Source organism: Crinia signifera, chromosome 5 (assembly GCF_055691185.1).
Source record: "Crinia signifera chromosome 5, ASM5569118v1, whole genome shotgun sequence".
In the NCBI taxonomy this organism is placed as follows: domain Eukaryota; kingdom Metazoa; phylum Chordata; class Amphibia; order Anura; family Myobatrachidae; genus Crinia; species Crinia signifera.
In genome coordinates, this window is record NC_139221.1 from 236,359,287 (window position 1) to 236,379,669 (window position 20,383).

Sequence of the window (20,383 nt, forward strand, 5' to 3'; positions counted from 1 at the left end):
TCTCGCTGTACAAGTTACATCTGCCCCCCTGCAGTGCACATAGTTTTGTCCATCTAAGAAGGAATTTGTCAGAAAGAGTGAACCAAAATAACCCCCTATGTGAGCACACTTCAGCTGTCCCCCTCCATTCTTCGTTGCTCTTGTGCACTGTTGAAAGGGGGTATCGCTGCTAACTGCTCATACTGGTAACACCAGTCCTGTTATTTCCCCTGCACCTCCAGCATCTCTCAAATCCACTCCCCCCCCCCCCCCCCACCTCACACGCATGGGCAGAATCTCTTTCCCAACACCTCCTCTATTTGTAGCAGTTTGTCAAGATGAGACCATTGTTATTTGCATTACCGCTGTCAAATTCATTGCTAGTGACCACTGCTGTTACTCTGTATCACTGTTACCAATAAGAACCGTATTGAAACCAACCAGGTCCCACCAATAAGTAATATCAATAATCTGTACAAAGCATTTCCATTACCAAGTAGACTACAAACCAATCAGTCAATGTTAGATATTTGAGTACAGCTTGCGGAAGGGGAAACAATGTGCCCTATAGGCAGGTAAATATAAACATCTAAATTATGTCTAATATTATTAAATTCAGTAATCTACAGGACATATTAAACAGTAAAATACAGTATGCAAAAGCAATAGTGTAGTAATAGTAATAGTGTGCATTTACCATCCATACTCCAATGCTGGCAGAAGGTTCAGAAAATGGACGCTTGAAAACGCGGCACATTTTTATTGCATCCGAGTACAATTCAGTCACATTGTTAAGGACAGCAAAAATGGCTGCGAGTGGATATACACATGAGAATAGACTGACATAGCCAAACAGAAGGAATAACTCCAAGTAATCATCAAATGTTCCCTAGAAATCAGGAGAAAATAATCAAAATTAGATTCAGTTTTAAAAATATTAAACATGATAAATCATTTTAAATAGAAACCTATACTTAATTAAATTAGTTACAGTATATAGGCTAACTACTCCTCACCTCAATGAGGTAAAGTGCAGGCGAATCAAATTACTCCTTTGTGTGCTAAAAGATGTCATAACAGAAAGTGAAAGCAATTTTTGCAGGGATGCTGATCTTTTTCAAACTTGCTGGATATGGGGAGAGGTAGCTGTAAATAAATTGGAGGTAGGAACAGATACAGGGAATGGGGGTGGGGAGAGTTTGTGGGGTAAAGACTGTCACAGCTCAAAAGTGAAAGTACATTGCAGTAGCTGTCATTGATGGGCTTTTAACTAGTATATCCTATTATAGTTCAGCAACCTGTGTTATTGTATGAAATACAGATGACAATTGCTTGTCTATGTACAACTTCAGCATAAATAAACCTTAGAAAAAGGATAGTTATTCTGATAATATGTATACAACATGATAACTGTAAGAGAAACCAATTAATTATTCTGCTTGAGGATATGGAAGAAGCTTCCTTTCTGGCTTTATACTGTTCTTTCTTGTCATGTCTATATGTCACAGTTGTTTATTGTCTCTGAAGTTGCACAGACTGAAATTGTATTCAGAAAGCAACTACCACCAATATAACTGTCTAATGACACACATACATATACATACATACATACATATATATATATATATATATATATATATATATATATATATATATATATATATATATATATATATATACATACATACATACATACATACATACATACATACATACATACACTGCCAAAGGAAAATTGAACGGGTGTAATATATTAAGTCGACATGCGCAAGGTCAACACTGGAAAAAGGTAGACAAGCAAAAGATTGACACAGAAAGGGTCGACGTGAGTATCGACACCTGAGCACATGGACCCCCAATGAATGTACCATTTCGCTCGCCATGCTTTGGGCCAGGTGCCTTGCCTGGCACACTTTACAGTGTTCACAATCAGAGTACACATGGATGGTACAGTATGAAAAGGACCCCAGTATGAAAACAAAACCTCTAGCAACTCATGTCAACCTATTCATGTGTCGACCATAGCCATGTTTATCTTTTACTTGTGTCGGCATATGTATTTCAACCATATGGTGTTGATTTTTTTGACAATCGATGTTGACACTGCCTATAATCCATCCAAACACCAGCTTGAACAATGAAATAAAAATAAGTTGAGGGCCCCAGAAAAATTCACATAAATTATTATAATCAGTGGCAGCTCCAGAGGTGAGGCTGGGAGAGTAAATATAAACTCCATGGGTAAGCATGTTAGCCAGGGCATCTGTATTATCAGGGAGTTGTACCCATAATATACAGATGTAGCCCCTGCCATCCTTGCCGGGGCTCGCCAGTGCCTGCGGACAGGGGCTACACTGAACTGGGACATGCGTGAGTCTCACACTCACGCGCGTCCCAGTCTCTCGGCGTGGACGCTGCGTGTCCCTGCCCATCTCCGCTTCAGGGAGACGGGCAGGGTTAGGGGACGCTCAGGGTGGCGAGGGGTACCTGCGGAAACGGTGGGGGAGGCGGCGGGGACAGGAGGCAGGCACCATTGCCAGGGGTCCGCGCGCGCCCCCTGGTGGGAATGGCGGGATGGCGGGGCTGGCGTTAGAATCGCCAGCCCCTGCAAAGATGGGCTAAGCTCCATCTGTATGTGGTCTTCAACTGGAGGTGGCCAGAAAGACTAGGGAAAAAAATGACATGGGAGAGTACGTACAAACCTGCTGTTAGGCTAATAATCTGAAAGCTCTAATGGGGAAGTGCCCATAGGGCTCAGGTTAAAGGATCAATGGTCAATGGATAATGGGTAACTGCAGGGGGGGTATGTATATATATATATATATATATATATATATATATATATATATATATATATATATATATACACATACTAGGTGATTCATCGCGCCCTACGGGTGCTCTTCACACCGTCGTAAGGGGCTGCGCCCCCTTAATTTGTGAACATTTGTATATGAGAAATATGGTTAGAATTGTATGAAAGATGGCCTGTATTGCAACTTGAGTTATAGGTGAAATGTGTTAAATAGAGAGCATATGATGTGGAAGGGGTGTGTATTGTTTTGTTTAATTAAAAAGCAGTTACAGAGTAAGATGTACATTGATAGTGTGGAGGTACAGTGACATTTGTGGGTGTGGGGGTGTGTGTGCGTGTTGTTTATGTGGGTGTGCAATAGTATAGTAGGGTGTTTCTGAGTCAGCGGCTCCCCACTGGCGGAGGTCACGACACAGGAAAACAGGAGGCTGGGTAGTGATAGGGGTGTGTGGGCATAAGGGGGACTAAAGAGGAGGGTGGGAGATACTGTGCAGCTTCTGCCAGTGGGTGAGGGTCCATCGTGGCAGTACAGGATGGTGGCCCTTAGTCAGTGTCTCCTCCTACTGGGTGGGAGTTCGGGTGCATGAGAGCAGGAGGCTGGGCTATGAGGCATGATAGGGGCATGTGGGCAAAACAGCGTCAGCGACTCCCCAGTGGTGGAAGTTACGGTGCAGGAGATCAGGAAGCTGGGTAGTGATAGGGGTGTGTGAGTATACGGGGGACTAAAGAGGGGCTTAGGGGTGCCGTGAATTGCGGGAGGGGCGCGGGGGGGGGGGGGGGGGGGCGCAGAATCAAGGGAGGGGGGGCGCAGTTGTCGGCGAATCGCGGGAGAGGGCGGGGGTCCGCAAAGCGTGGGAGGGGCGTGAATTGCGCGAGGGGGGGTTGCGAATCGCGGGAGGGGGGGTGGGCGGGGGGTCCATGAATTGCGGGAGGGGGGGGTACGGGGCGTGATGAATCACCTAGTTGGTTATATATTCTTGTAGAAGGATGGTAGGATGTTGCTGTCATTCAGAATGCATTTACATAAACAGTAATAGTAGTAGTAAAAGGTCTGACTTAAAACACCTACAGTAAAACAGAACAGGTGTTATATATTATACAAAGAAGTGGTTGATGATGTCTAGGTTGACATGCACATAGTTCATAGTTGTCACTGGAAAAAAATTGCTACACGAAAAAATCAACACAGAAAGCTCAACACATGTAAATGTTGACATAAGTGTGGCATTTCATCGGTGTCCATGTCGACACATGAGAATGAATATGAAAACATTCCAAAAAAGAAAAATAAATCTTCAAAAACTCATGTCAACCTTTTTCATTGTCGACCATAGCCGTGCCAGTGTTTTGCATGTGCCATTTAATCCTGGGGTTGCCGTGAATCGCGCGCGGGGGTGGGGGGGGGAGGGAGGAGGTGAGGGGTGTCCGCGAATCACGGGAGGAGGGGTCGTGGGTGGATGCCGTGAATTCCGGGAGGGGGGGTGCCGCAAATTGTGGGAGGGGGGGGGGCGCGGGGGGTTGCAGTGAATCGCGAGAGGGTGGGTCGCGGGGGCGGGGGGTTGCCGCAATGACAGGAGGGGGGGTCAGGGTGGGGAATCGCGGTAGGGGGGGTCGTGGGGGGCACCGTGAACCGCGGGAGGGGGGGCCCGGGGGGTTGGCGCGAATCGTGGGAGGGGGGGTCGCAGGGTGCCGCGAATTGCAGGAGGGGGGGGGGTGTCACGGGGTGGGGTCGCGAATCTTGGGAGTCACCGGGGGTGCCGCGAATTGCGGGGGGTGTGCTGCAAATCGCGGGAGGGGGGTCGCGGGGGTGCCGCGAATCGCCATAAGAAAAAATCAACACAGAAAGTTCAACACATGTAAATGTTGACATAAGTGTGGCACTTCATCGGTGTCCATGTCGACACATGAGAATGAATATGAAAACATTCCAAAAAAGAAAAATAAATCTTCAAAAACTCATGTCAACCTTTTTCATTGTCGACCATAGCCGTGCCAGTGTTTTGCATGTGCCATTTAATCCTGGGGTTGCCGTGAATCGCGTGCGGGGGTGGGGGGGGAGGGAGGAGGTGAGGGGTGTCCGCGAATCACGGGAGGAGGGGTCGTGGGTGGATGCCGTGAATTGCGGGAGGGGGGGTCGCGGGGGGGGGGGGTGTGGGTGTCGCAAATTGTGGGAGTCACCGGGGGTGCCGCGAATTGCGGGAGGTGTGCTGCAAATCGCGGGGGGGGGGGGTCGCGGGGGGTGCCGCGAATCGCCACAAGAAAAAATCAACACATGTAAATGTTGACATAAGTGTGGCACTTCATTGGTGTCCATGTCGACACATGAGAATGAATATGAAAACATTGAAAAAGTGAAAAATAAATCTGGTCAACCTTTTTTATTGTCGACCATAGCCATGTCAGTGTTTTGCATGTGCCATTTAATCGTGGGGATGCCGTGAATGGGGGGGAGGGAGGTGCATACCTCCCAACATGATCCTCTCCAGGAGGGACACATTGCTCTGTTTCTGGACTTTCTTCTTAATTTATGGATTACCATCACCTGTGCTTAAACACCTTTCTTATCAATTACCCTGTTTAAAACAGGTGATGACAATCATAAATTAAGATGGAAGTCCACAACCCAGCGTTACAGCTCCAGACACACTTGAGTGACAGATGTAGCCAAATATATAAGAGATATATACACCACATGAAAAGCCTGTGTTTGTCCCTTTGTACTTTGCTCTGTAGGAGACCTCACAGACTCAGTGCTGCCTCTGACAAAACCTTCCCATGATGAGGCTGCTGCTGTTACTGTCCTCCACAGGTCTGAGAAGCATGTGATGAGCTCCTCCAATCAGAGCTCAGCACAAGCCTCTCAGCCTCTGACCCCTTATGCAGTAATGCAGTGCACACTTTTGCCTTAGCTCCTGATGCTCAGCACCATTAATCATGGTCACATCAGCAGATAGCTGAAGCTGCAGCACTACCCCACTTCTTATGCACACAACCTTTAGCTTAAAAAAACGTCATGCCGACCACAGGGGGGGCCTAGATAAAGGGGGTTCCGGGGGTACTGACCCCCTGAGTCTCCCCCCACCCACCCCTCCTTAATCTGGCTCTGGGTGTGGCTTCCCTATTTGAATTGTAACTTGTGCTGCAGTTCCATCTCTACAGCCAACCCTGATTATAAATCATGAAACTATATATATATATATATATATATATATATATATATATATATATATATATATATATATATATATATATATATTTAGACTTTCAAAATGGTTAAATAGTTTATACCTATTTGTATTATTCTCAAAGCATCTTAGTTTAATTAGTTTTTGTATTGCATTGTGCAATGTGTACAGGACATAGAGTACACAAAGCATAAATATATTGACACAAAGAAGAAACACAGCTACTGTAATCTAAAGTGTTATCATTCAGTCTCCTACAAACCCTGCTACAATACATGTATACTGATTGTACACCAGCAGTACTTACTAGGTACACATTCATTTCTTTTTCCAGGTGAATTTGCTCCAATAATGAGAATTCAGTGTCCACCTTTAATGTTTTGACTTTCTTTTTTATTTGTTGATTGTATCTCTTCTGCATCCAGTATGGAAGGATAGCCTCCACTATCTGGTTAAGGAACTGTGAGGTGATAAGTAGTGTTGCCAAACTCTGCACAGGAAAAAAAGCAAACAAACAAGAAAAGTAAAAATGTACAAAGATCTATAAACAAAAGAGAAAATGAAAAGATACAAAGGCACATAAAATACAAAATAAAATCTGCTACTCCTTAATATAAGGACACTGATAAGCATACGCATAAGTGCTCACTTTCACTCGTAAACACTGTGGATATTTTTTAAATTGAGAGGAGGGTACTGATAAATGAAAAGCCTAATCAAGGGGTACCAGGGAGAAAAAGGTGAACACTTATACATACAGGACTGCGGTTATCTAGCAATTCTATGACAGTCAATAACTGGATTAAATGCAAATATATACAGTAGTATACCTCTTCATGTGTACCAATGCCAACTTATCGTCATAGCTGGATGATACTGATATTAGAAGACGCTGATCTAACAACACTGCCCTTTGACCTGCATTATACGGTAAATATAATTTCATCAAAGCTACATCTAGTCATACATATGAGCGTTACTTGAGGTTTGAAATCCTCTAAAAGGAAGCTTTTTATGCTTTAAAATTATGGAGCCAATTAGAATTATTTCCGGTACTCTTTACCTAGAACGGCGCCCATCGGGGTGATCGCGGGATCGCGGGCAGTACATAAACGGCCGCGACGCGATGCCCGCGATCACCGCGATTTTCCCATAGGGAACAATGTTAAAAAGCCAGATTGACCGCGATTTTGCATTCAATGCCTCAATGCCCGCGATTTTACCATAGGAATCAATGTTAAATGGGCTACAGAGCCCAAATAGGCTCAATTAACCCTTAAATGTCACCCCAATTTTTTGACGCCACCCCACGATCCACGCCAACCCGAAGCGTGGCGAGCGCAGCGAGCCCGCGAGGGGCGGCGGTACGCGTCCTCCGACCTTTTCATGCCCTACTATCCACGTCGGCGTGGAGTTGAGAATAGAATAGTGTGGCGAGCGCAGCGAGCCACCGAGCCCGAAGCGTGGCGAGCGCAGCGAGCCCCGCGAGGGGACGCGGATACCTTCACAGTTATACGCGTCCCCTCGCGGACTTCACAGGTGTCCGTGGCGACGCGGACACCTGTGAAGCCCGCGAAGGGCCGCGTTTACCTGTGAAGGTATCCGCGTCCCCTCGCCACGCTTCGGGCTCGGTGGCTCGCTGCGCTCGCCACACTATTCTATTCTCAACTCCACGCCGACGTGGATAGTAGGGCATGAAAAGGTCGGAGGACGCGTACCGCCGCCCCTCGCGGGCTCGCTGCGCTCGCCACGCTTCGGGTTGGCGTGGATCGTGGGGTGGCGTAAACAAATTGGGGTGACATTTAAGGGTTAATTGGGTCTATTTGGGCTCTGTAGCCCATTTAACATTGATTCCTATGAGAAAATCGCGGGCATTGAGGCATTTTACATTAAAATCGCGGTCAATTAGGCTTTTTAACATTGTTCCCTATGGGAAAATCGCGGTCATCGCGGGTACACGATTTTGATGTACCCGCGATTTACCCGCGATGCCCGCGATTTTTTACCCCCGACGCCCGCGATTCTGATCGCGGGCGCCGTTCTAGGTAAAGAGTACCTTATTTCCCATAGAATGTAATTACGTGAATATAGCACCTTCATGTCGCTTTCTGTTCTCCATGACTTAAATACATGTGAGAAATGTGAACGCAGCTAATATCATTGTAATACCACACGACTGCAATTACTGTATATAAACATCTAGAAAACACCTATCCATCATATTATCGGAGCTGACTAACTCATTTGCTGGTATACGGTCATAGGGTCGACACTATTTAGGCTGACATGCATTGGGTGGACCACTGAAGTTTAACATAGTTTAGGTCGACAGATATAATATGTCGACATGGGTAAGGTCGACAGGGTTGGAAGGTTCAACACAATTATTAGGTGTGACAGTAAAAAGGTCGACATGTTTTTTTTTTTTTTTTAACGGACATGCGCAGACAGGAGGTATTTCATACCCTACCATCTACTAGGACATGGCGGGAGAATAAAATAGCGCAGCGAGTCATGTGATGGGACACTTTGACGGTGCCCATGCCGACTAGGTCGACATTCAGCTCAAACAAAACATGAAAAACTCATGTTGACCTTTGGACTGTTTGTAGACCTACTGTAATGCTTTTGTCGACCTTCCAACTCTGTCGACCTTACCCATGTCATCCTAATCCACGCCGACCTTCAGTGTTCGACCCAATGCATGTCAAACCTAATATGGGTCAACCGAATGACCCATACCCCATTTGCTACAGTCAGTTTACCCCCAGTCTTTGAAAGAACAAATTCATATTGGTAGTCTTTACCTAGCACGGCGCCCACGATTTTGATCGTGGGCATCGCAGGTAAAAAAATCGCGGGCGTCGCGGTCCATGAATGCACTAAAAATCGGGTGCGACGCGACCGACGCGATGCCCGCGATTTTCCATAGGGATCAATGTTAAATTTCTCAATTGACCCGATTTTACTGTTCAATGCCTCAATTGACCCGATTTTTCCATAGGAAACAATGTTAAATGGCCCACAGAGGCCAAATAGCCACCCTGAAGTGTGAAATGGCCCCCACAATTGTTAACGCCACCCCAAGATCAACGTCAACCCGAAGCGTGGCGAGCGCAGCGAGCCCGCGAGGGGCGGCGGTACGCGTCCTATGACCTTTTCATACCCCCACTATCCACGTCGGCGTGGAGTTGAGAATAGAATAGAGTGGCGAGCGCAGCGAGCCACCGAGCCCGAAGCGTGGCGAGCGCAGCGAGCCCCGCGAGGGGACGCGGATACCTTCACAGGTAAACGCGTCCCTTCACGGGCTTCACAGGTATCCGCTGCACTCGCCACGCTTTGGGCTCGGTGGCTCGCTGCGCTCGCCACACTATTCTATTCTCAACTACTCGCCGAAGTGGATAGTGGGGGTATGAAAAGGTCGTAGGACGCGTACCGCTGCGCTCGCCACGCTTTTAGTTGACGTTGATCGTGGGGTGGCGTTAACAATTGTGGGGGCCATTTCTCACTTTAGGGTGCCTATTTGGCCTCTGTGGGCCATTTAACATTGTTTCCTATGGAAAAATCGGGTCAATTGAGGCATTGAACAGAAAAATCGGGTCAATTAAGAAATTTAACATTGATCCCTATGGAAAATCGCGGGCATCGCGTCGGTCGCGTCGCACCCGATTTTTTAGTACATTCAATGCCCGCGATGGCCGCCGTGCTAGGTAAAGAGTACCTTCATATTTAATTATCATGATATAAACTTATATACTAAAAGTATGCCGCAGTAGGAACCTTTTCTGCAATTGGCGTAAGTGAAATGTGACGTTTCAGTATTAAGAAGTCCAAAATCCAAGCCAATGACATCATTTTCAATTGCCTTTTAGAAACTAAAATAATAATAAATAATACTAATAATACTAATAATACTAATAATAATAATGGTACTCTTTACCTAGAACGGCGCCCATCGCGGTGATCGCGACATCGCGGGCAGTACATAAACGGCCGCGGCGCGATGCCCGCGATCACCGCGATTTTCCCATAGGGAACAATGTTAAAAAGCCTGATTGACCGCGATTTTGCATTCAATGCCTCAATGCCCGCGATTTTCCCATAGGAATCAATGTTAAATGGGCTACAGAGCCCAAATAGGCAGAATTAACCCTTAAATGTCCCCCCAATTTTTGTACGCCACCCCACGATCCACGCCAACCCGAAGCGTGGCGAGCGCAGCGAGCCCGCGAGGGGCGGCGGTACGCGTCCTCCGACCTTTTCATGCCCTACTATCCACGTCGGCGTGGAGTTGAGAATAGAATAGTGTGGCGAGCGTAGCGAGCCACCGAGCCCGAAGCGTGGCGAGCGCAGCGAGCCCCGCGAGGGGACGCGGATACCTTCACAGGTAAACGCGTCCCCTCGCGGGCTTCACAGGTGTCCGCTTTTCGCCACGGATACCTGTGAAGCCCGCGAGGGGACGCGTATAACTGTGAAGGTATCCGCGTCCCCTCGCGGGGCTCGCTGCGCTCGCCACACTATTCTATTCTCAACTCCACGCCGACGTGGATGGTAGGGCATGAAAAGGTCAGAGGACGCGTACCGCCGCCCCTCGCGGGCTCGCTGCGCTCGCCACGCTTCGGATTGGCGTGGATCGTGGGGTGGCGTACAAAAATTGGGGTGACATTTAAGGGTTAATTGTGCCTATTTGGGCTCTGTAGCCCATTTAACATTGATTCCTATGTGAAAATCGCGGGCATTGAGGCATTTTAAAGTAAAATCGCGGTCAATCAAGCTTTTTAACATTGTTCCCTATGGGAAAATCGCGGTCATCGCGGGTACACGATTTTGATGTACCCGCGATTTACCCGCGATTTACCCGCGATGCCCGCGATTTTTTACCCCCGACGCCCGCGATTCTAATCGCGGGCGCCGTTCTAGGTAAAGAGTACCATAATAATAATAATACTCTAGGAAACTTTAATTAAAATGTATGCTTCCTTCAGAGAGATATAAGCCATTATTGTTTGAATGAAATCTGACCAGAATGCTGTGCGTATACAGTCACATTTACCATGACGGCTATGTATGTATATATAATGAAAGTGCTTATTATGAATTACTGGAATAATAGTTCTGTATCCATGGCAATGTATGAAGAATAAAGTGTACTGCAATGGCTAGGAATCATCTCAGGAAGAAAGAGATGGGTGTGTATAAAGTATGAAGATTATGTGAGGAGCTCCCCCTAGTGGTTATAGCCACAACAAGAACAAAGAACAGATATGTTCAATGAAAAATACCCTTACACGACAACAGAATTTATTAATGTTCCTATCAATAAAAGCAGATCAAATTAAAAACCTCTGTACACTTTATTCCCATGCAGTTATTTTATCGGATGCCCATTACAGTAATTGAGACCAGCAGTATTATTACGCAGACAGATGTCAGATGAGAATTATTTAAGCTAGTAGTCAAATAATCAATAAAATACCCATCCATAATATTATATGTAGAATGAATCCGTTCCTAGAAACATCAGCTGCAATGTGCAGCTTAGTATGCCATCTTCATTTTGTTGTATGACATTCTCAAAAGACTTCAATGGCAACATTTTCAGTTAGTTTATTAACAAGACAGTAACCTTAAAAGCATAATTAGAATTAATGTTCGTCGCAAAGAATAATGTATATGCTAATTAGTTTTGGGCTATCCATCTACAGTATACAGGCTCTGAGAATAATTATAACCCCTGCCCCTTTCCAAGCCTGGAACTCCCACAATGACAGCATCCTGCTCTTCTAATGATATCACATACCATATATCCCTTGCATTAGCCCAAGTACAGAGCTACTAGATTTATGAAATAACCATTCCATCAATAAGATTATTAGGAGAGAGTTGGGAGGAGGGAAAAAGTACCATACTGTACTTAAGGAGGCGGCAATTCATGGCAACTGTGCTTTGTGGTATATTCTGCAAGCCAAATAACTAGCATAATGATATAGCCTAGGCAAAATACTATCACAAAAATATTTGCACATACAGTAAGTATTCTTCACTGTTTATATTTATACTAGGTGATTCATCGCGCCCTACGGGCGCTCTTCACACCGTCGTAAGGGGCTGCGCCCCCTGAATTTGTGAACGTTTGTATATGAGAAATATGGTTAGAATTGTATGAAAGATGCCCTGTATTGCAACCTAGGTGTCCGCGAATCGCGGGAGGGGGGGTCGCGGAGGGTGCCGCGAATTGCAGGAGGGGGGGTCGCGGGGGGTGCCGCGAATTGCAGGAGGGGGGGTTGTGGGGGGATGGATGCTGCGAATCGCGGGAGGGGAGGGATTGCAGAGAATCGCGGGAGGGGGGTCGCGGGGTGGGTTGCTGCAAATCGCGGGAGGGGGGTTACGGGGGCGGGGGCTGCAGCGAATCATGGTAGGGGGGGTCGCGGGGGGTGTGCCGTGAATCACGGGAGGGGGGGTCACGGGGTGGGGTGCCGAGAATCGCGGGGGGTGTGTGTGTGCCGTGAATCGCGGGAGTGGGGGTTGCAGGGGGGGTGGGGGGGTGTGACGCGAATCGCCACAAGAAAAAATCAACACAGAAAGGTCAACACATGTAAATGTTGACATAAGTGTGGCACTTCATTGGTGTCCATGTCGACACATAAAAATGAATATGAAAACATTCAAAAAATGAAAAAAAAAAAACTTCAAAAACTCATGTCAACCTTTTTCATTGTCGACCATAGCCATGTCAGTGTTTTCCATGTGCAATTTAATTCTGGAGCTGCCGCGAATCGCGGGGGGTGCCGCGAATTGCGGGAGGGGGGGTTACGGGGCGGGGGTTGCGGCGAATCATGGGAGGGGGGGTCGCGGGGTGGGGTGCCGAGAATCGCGGGGGAGGTGTGTGTGTGTGTGCCGTGAATCGCGGGAGTGGGGGTTGTGTGTGTGTGGGGGGGGTGTGACGCGAATCGCCACAAGAAAAAAATCAACACAGAAAGGTCAACACATGTAAATGTTGACATAAGTGTGGCACTTCATTGGTGTCCATGTCGACACATGAGAATGAATATGAAAATATTCAAAAAATGACAAAAATACTTCAAAAACTCATGTCAACCTTTTTCATTGTCGACCATAGCCATGTCAGTGTTTTCCATGTGCAATTTAATTCTGGAGCTGCCGCGAATCACGGGGGGGGTGCCGCGAATTGCGGGAGGGGGGGTCGCGGGGGTGGGTGCCGCGAATCGCGGGAGGGCGGGGTTCACAGGGGTTCCGGTGGGGGGTTGCCGCGAATTGCGGGAGGTGGGGGGTCACGGGGGGTGCTGCGAATCGCGGGAGGGGGGGTTGCGGGGGGGGTGTGACGCGAATCGCCACAAGAAAAAATCAACACAGAAAGGTCAACACATGTAAATGTTGACATAAGTGTGCCACTTCATTGGTGTCCATGTCGACACATGACAATGAATATGAAAAAATTAAAAAAAATTAAAAATAAATCTTCAAAAACTCATGTCAACCTTTTTCATTGTCGACCATAGCCATGTCAGTGTTTTGCATGTGCCATTTAATCCTGGGGCTGCTGCGAATTGCGGGGGGGGGGAGGGTGCCGCGAATTGCGGGAGGGGGGTCGCAGGGGGGGTGCCGCCAATCGTGCAAGGGGGGTCGCGGGGGGGTTCTTTTTGCCGCGAACCGCGGGAGGGAGGTCGCGGGGGGGTGTGTTTTTTCCGCGAATCGGGGGGGGGGAGGTGTCACGGGGGAGGGTTTGCCGCGATTCGCGGGAGGGGGGTCGCGGGGTCGTGGTTATGCCGCAAATTGCGGGAGGGGTCGTGGGGGGGTTCTTTTTGCAGCGAATCGCGGGAGGGGGGGTCGCGGGGGTGTTTTTGCTGCGAATCGCGGTAGGGTGGGTCGCGGGGGAGCGGGTGTTTTTGCCGCGAATCGCGGGAGGGGGGGGCGCGCGGGGGGGGGGGGGGTTTGCCGCAAATCGCGGGAGGGGGGCGCTCACCTGGTGGCTGTGGAGTAGCAGTGCTGGGCAACATGGGAAGGCAGTGGGTGTCTGGCACTGTCTGTGGGCTCACTGGGCTGGTTCTCGGTCACATACCTCCCAACATGACCCTCTCCAGGAGGGACACAATGCTCTGTTTCTAGACTTCCCCTTAATGTATGATTGCCATCACCTGTTTTAAACAGGTTAATTTCTCAGAAAGGTGTTCAGCACAGATGAAGGCAATCACACATTAAGAGGAAAGTCCAGGAACAGAGCGTTATAGACACAGACACCCACTTTGAGTGACAGATGTAGCCAAATATATAGGAGATTACATACATAGGAGAAAGATTATAGGATTAGCAGTGGCATAACTACCACTCCGCAGCCCTAGCGGGGGGGGGGGGGGGGGTAGCATGCGACACTGGGGCGCAGGATCACAGTACAGAGGCTGCCAGACAGTGCGCCAGAAGTCCTGAATGAGAAGTCTGCAGCAGCTGCCAATAAAATACACAGACTTCTCTCTTTGGCTGTCTGTGTGAGGATGCTTACTCACACAGACAGCCAGAGAGCTCCCCTGCCACCCAGCCCGCTGCTCCCCCTTCCTCACTGCTCGTTGTAGAGTAGAGAGCAGGATGCTCTCTTTCCGGATGGATAAAAGCAGCGCAGGTACTGTTTTTTGTGTACCTGCGGTGCCCCTGTGGGGATTTGGGGCACCATATTTTTGGGGGGCAGGGTGGAGCTTCATCTCGATTTAGCTGCTGAGGATTAGTGTCACTTTAAAGCTGCTCAGTATGGATGCTTTATTATGATCCATTGTTACGCTTTTCTGAATGGTAGTTTTGTAATACTTTTGTATCACCTTGAACATTTCAATAAAATGTATGTATGTATGTATGTATGTATGTATGTATGTATGTATGTATGTATGTATGTATATACATACCTCCCAAAAGTCCCGATTTTAGCAGGACAGTCCAGATTATCAGGGCCTGTCCCGCTGTCCCACCCGCGGGCGGCAGTGTCCCGAGGTGTGGGGGGGCTGTTGGGAGCCCCCCCTGTCAGCTGCTAAGCAGCGGGGAATAAACGCTGTGCACACGCGCACAGCGTCTATTCCTGCAGCCAGGGGGCTGGGGGCATGGCTAGAGGCTCACAGAGCCTCTGGGTCATGCCCCCATAGCGGCAAAATGGGGGCGTGGCCTAGCGGGAGAGCGACGAGTATAGGCCACGCCCCAAAATTAGGCCACACCCCCGAAAATTTCAGCGTCCCGCCTGCTGAACTGGCAAAGTTGGGAGGTATGTATATACACACACACACACACACACACACACACACACACATATACAGTATACATACATATATGTGTGTGTGTATAAGGCAGTATGCACACTAGTGCTGTGGCCACTTAAAAGTTAACTAGGCAATAATTTGGAAGCCACTTAAAAGTTTTCTATATACAGAGTAAAATGAAGCTTGAGGTCTCTGCATAGAGAAAAATGCATGGTTCCAGTCATGTTCCTGTTACTGGTGATGAATAGCTCTAACAGGGAAGATCAGTGGAAATGTTAAGCCAGCCAGTGCAGTAGCTGACTGTGTAAAATCACACTCTGTAGTTATTTTAAGTGACGCATTTTGTTGTGTAAGCGATATATACAGTACACACAGCAAGGTGATCTCACAGAAGAGGCCCAGCATTCACAGAGCTAAGCAGCTGAGCTGTTCCCACTGAGCTACAGATGGAGCCGCTCTCTTTGTTACCAGTACGCCTGGTATCTGGCGGCTGGCGCACCGGCAAATGTGGATGCGCGAGCGTCTCACATGCTCGCGCACCATTGCCGAGAATGGGGCGTGCGAGCGTCCATAATGTACGCACGCCACATTCGCTGGCGGGTGCTGGCGATCGGTGCGCTGGGAGCAGCTTCATCTGTAGACCGTGTAACATGGCATCCTCAGCAATCAGTGGCTATTGCCACACATGTAGCAGAGCTGCCAAATACAGGAGAGATAACACATTTCATACATAAGGAGGCTATTCAATTAGCCCCATAAGCCAGCACAAGCTGTGGCTGATCGGGGATTTTGTTTCAACTGCCTCAGACCACTCTTGCTCAAAAGGTTGACACAAGCAAAAATGTCAACATGAGTTTTTCCCACATTTTTGGTGCCTATGTTGACATTGGTCGACATGGACACCGTACAAGTGTACCACAAACACTCGCCATGCTTAGTCCTTTTTTTTTTTTTAGATACAATCTTGAAAAATTCATGTCAACCTTTTTCATGTCAACCTAATGCTTGTGTTGACCTTTTGACTTTTGACCAATAGTAGTCGACCTTTTGACTGTTGACCTAGACACTGTCCACCTAATGACCAAATCCCATCTATTAGGAAGACATCCTTTTTGTACTTAATGCAGGTGGCAGCTGTGAACTTCTAAGACGCAACCTCCACATTTTCACTTGAGGGGCTGGAAAGTGGGTATTGGTGGCAGTGTGAGGTTGAAAGAAGTGGTGGTGGTTTAGTTAGGTTGAAGTTTTGCCTAGGGTGTCAAGAAGCCTTACGGCCCCCATACACTAGGGCGACTTGTCCTTAGGACAAGTCGCCCCCGACTTCCCCCTGAGCTTCCCCGGCTGCTTGATTAGATTGGCACTTGATGTGCCATTTTTTACATGTGATAAATCGTCTCGATTTATCACATGTAAAAAACCCGGGGAGCAGGGGGGGGGGGGGACTGCTGGTGGGAGCAGGGGGGCTGGGGACGCTGCGGGGGACACAGGCGCTGCGGGGGACATAGACGCTGCGGAGGACACAGGCGGCATAGAGCCGAGCAGAGGGAGCCGGGAGCTATCAGTGCTAGAAAAAAAAGCCTATACAATGAATGGGCAGCCTGTGATTGGCTGAGCGCTCGCTCAGCCAATTGCTGACTGGCTGAGAGAGCGCTCAGCCAATCACAGGCCGCCCATTCATTGTATGGGCTTTTTTTTTTTTATTCAGTGCTGACAGCTCCCGGCTCCCCCCGCCCGGGTCTATGCCGCCTGTGTCCCCCGCAGTGTCCGCAGCCCCCCCTGCTCCCTCCACCGCCGCACCGCCCCACTAGGTCCCAAGTCGGGTGGTCGGACGTGCAGCAGGTCCGACCACCCGACGCAGATCCGATGCGCACGGGACCGCGCATCGGATCTGAGGGGACATCAAAACTAGCCGATTTTGGTCCGATTTAGGCCAGATCCGACTGATCTGGCCTAAATCTGACCAAAATCGACTAGTGTATGGGGGCCTTTACACCAGCCCTGTGTGGGGCTAACGTAATCAAGTTTATTTTTTTCTGAATTTTTCAATAAACAACTTTTGACTTCACGGTGACATGAATAAAAAAGCTGATACTCTAAGGCACCATAATTCAAGAAGGTTTGTGAACCAATGATCAGATTTATTCATTTATATATATTTTATATACCCGCGCATCATTAATGATATTGAGCATATCAGAAGGGCCAAAATAAGTGCTACGTTTTAAAAAGTCATCTACTGTGCAAGAGTCAAGTCGTCCACTTACCTGGCTTAAGAAAAATCAGAACAATTATAATAAACTGTGCAATGAAACATGAATTCAAGTTCTCAGCATGTTTTGTTTTTGAAAAAAGTATGAGCCCCCTACCATGACTAGGTGACCTTAACAGGTGGGTCCCTAATACTCCTAAGGTTCAAGTCCAGAGCACGGGCTCCCCAGGCCAGCACAACCTTCCCGCCCCAAAGCATCACAATAGGGAGCAGTAGCAGTTAAAGTATTAAATGGTGTTACATTAGTAGCAACTCCCCTTCCCCCTATCCCCATAGAAAAACTTTTGGGACGCTTCCAAGTTCTGAAGGTGTGGGACTTTTTTTTTTTATCAAAAATCATTTACAAGGCAAATACCATGCATGTTTTTCCTTGTAGATGATTGCTGTTTTAAAACAACCAGCAAACTCGCACAAAAGTCTCACACCGCCAGAATTTCAGAGAAAATATGCCAAAAATTCATGCATGTTACAAGTAGCTGCATAAAAATAGACACTTTAAACGCCAAAATAGCATTTATATACTGTTAAGGTGCCCATACACTGCCTGCGATGTCTCGCAGCAGTGTACGGACACCCGACAGCCTGTGAGCCGCCGGTACCTTCACAGCAGCTGGGATGCATGAGATCCATTGTGATGGATCGCATGCATCCCTGCTTCCTGGCTGCCTCACCGCCAGGAGGAGCGGGTGGTCGGATGGCCCGATGGCATGTCAGGGAGGGACGATTTGGTCCGATTTAAGGGGCCGATTGGTCGCAATCAGTGTATGGGGGCCTTAAGTCTTGACAAAATGAACTTTTAATTGCAAGATAATTCACACCTGATCGCAAGGCCACAAATTTGAACGACCAGTGTTCGGTTAAGCCACAACCGCTAGAGAGAAATCCCACATTGCTAATCAATGTGCTTGCTGTGTGAATGGACGTGAATGGCTACAGATCGATTTCTAGCTTTGCAAATATGTCCAAAACCCATCGTAATAGGCTCACCATTAAATGATTTTTACACTCATCACAAATCATCGCAGGCTCAGTGTAGCCAGAGCCTTACTTGGCAGTGCAATGAAAAAAAAAAGGCATATCCGGCAAAAAGGCATACCCTCCCATAAAATGCTCAGGCAAGCCTAACATTGCCATGGACACTCCCAGCATTTTCCTAGGCACACCTGCATTTTTCTTAGCACTCCCACTAAACTGCCAGTTACCACCCCCAGACACCTACTTCCTGCCAATCACCTTGCACTTGCGTATGGCCAGTGATCAGAAAAAGTAGCAGAATTTAATCGCAGGATGGCCTTGCGCATGCGTACTGAGACCTATATGCATGCGCAGTCCGTCGCTAATCATCTGCTGTGCAAATTCGCAAATATCTTGGTGGTGAAACGCATAAGTGGAGTCTTTTCTTTTGGTACCAGTGCTCATCTTTAACCCTGCAGTGATCATTACAAAGGTGGATCCAGATCAGTCAGAATTGGAGTGCTTACCAAGCCGGGAGCGGTTAACCTTTATATCACCATCCGGATGGCCACCCATGCACACTTTTATATATCTGGCTTAAAATAGCAACTACAATCAATTGCAGCAGGAGTGGTAAATATAATAACATCATACTAACACCTACTAACTGAAAAACAAATATTTGTCACAGCAGGACTGCTTTCTTTTAATCCACTACTCCAGTGGTTCCCAAACTGTGTGCTGTGGCTCCCTGAGGTGCGTTGGGACACTTGCAGGGGTGTCCTGGGTTGGTGGTCCAGGACCAATTCAAATTACTTATGGTTAATTATTTATGGGCAAAACCAGTGCTGGTGGCTGCCAATAATAAAATGTGTACAAACAGAAACAAATCCTGCTTTGTAACACATAACTGACCCTAGTTAGTTAACACATAACTGACCCGTGAATAAATGTTGATACCCTAGGGTGCCATGATTCAAAAAAGATTTGGAATCATTGCACTAATCCAGGGTATAGGATCCAACCAATGGAACTTGTTCAAGTACTTGACTATCAGAGTAACATTATTTCAATTAGCTGACTAACTGAAACCATAATTAGTGTCAATATCACCAGTTTAACACTGACAACTGTTGATTTAGACCGTAATTCACTGCTTGCTTACATTTTATTTGTATTTTAATTTTTCTATTAAAATTGTTTTATATTCTTGAGCGCTCCTGCTTTGTGTGCTCATTTTCATTCTTTTCTTGTGGTCTGAGTATGCACATGTGACTGCTGCTTGAATAATAAACCCAATAGAACATACTTATTATAAGATATAATAGTCCAGATTTGGTTGTTGTTATTATTATTATTATTACAGTTACCATCACTGAAACTACATAAATATTCCTAGCATAGGACCAAACCTTTTTGTGTGCTTATTCGCAGTATCTTTGATATCAAATGTACTGTATAATTGTCATATGTTTAGTTATAAACACATACATAACAAGTTATGTAGTTAGCATGTACTGTCGTTCACCTCCTACACAAATACACACAGCCCAGCAAAACTATGCAGGAATGCACTTCAGACACAGGTCACTGCTAACCCAGGTATGGAATTAGATGTCACACTGTAAATTTACCAAAGCTATAAACTGAACAGGAAAATGTGTACACAATGCACTCACCTGGCGTAACAGTTTTAAATCGCACATGACAAAGGCTATGTAGAAAAGTGATGCAAAGCAATTAACGCTATTGAACTGGAAAATAAAAGGAAATCATTAATAGAATTCAGATAATAGAATTCAGATGAGAAATTACATTATTCATAAATTCTTAAGCAAATACATTTTTTATACAAGGATATTTTTAATTAAACACAATATTAGACTAATGCAAAAGAACATAGTCAAAAATAATAGTCTCAAAA

General features: G+C 47.0%; 1 protein-coding gene across 3 annotated transcripts in view; it reads right to left on the reverse strand.

Moving 5' to 3' along the window:
• ANO10 (anoctamin 10) overlaps window positions 1-20,383 on the reverse strand; it is a 244,512-nt gene that overhangs the window by 192,311 nt on the left and 31,818 nt on the right. For all 3 annotated transcript variants that reach the window (XR_014475034.1, XM_083188677.1, XM_083188679.1), the window contains exons 8-10: window positions 20,139-20,213; window positions 6,287-6,469; window positions 677-868 (exon numbers count right to left, since the gene is read on the reverse strand). Coding sequence is in view for 2 of the 3 variants with exons in the window: in XM_083188677.1 (XP_083044803.1) it covers window positions 677-868; window positions 6,287-6,469; window positions 20,139-20,213 (450 nt within the window). In the remaining variant the exon portion in view is untranslated. The remainder of the gene's footprint in view (window positions 1-676; window positions 869-6,286; window positions 6,470-20,138; window positions 20,214-20,383) is intronic.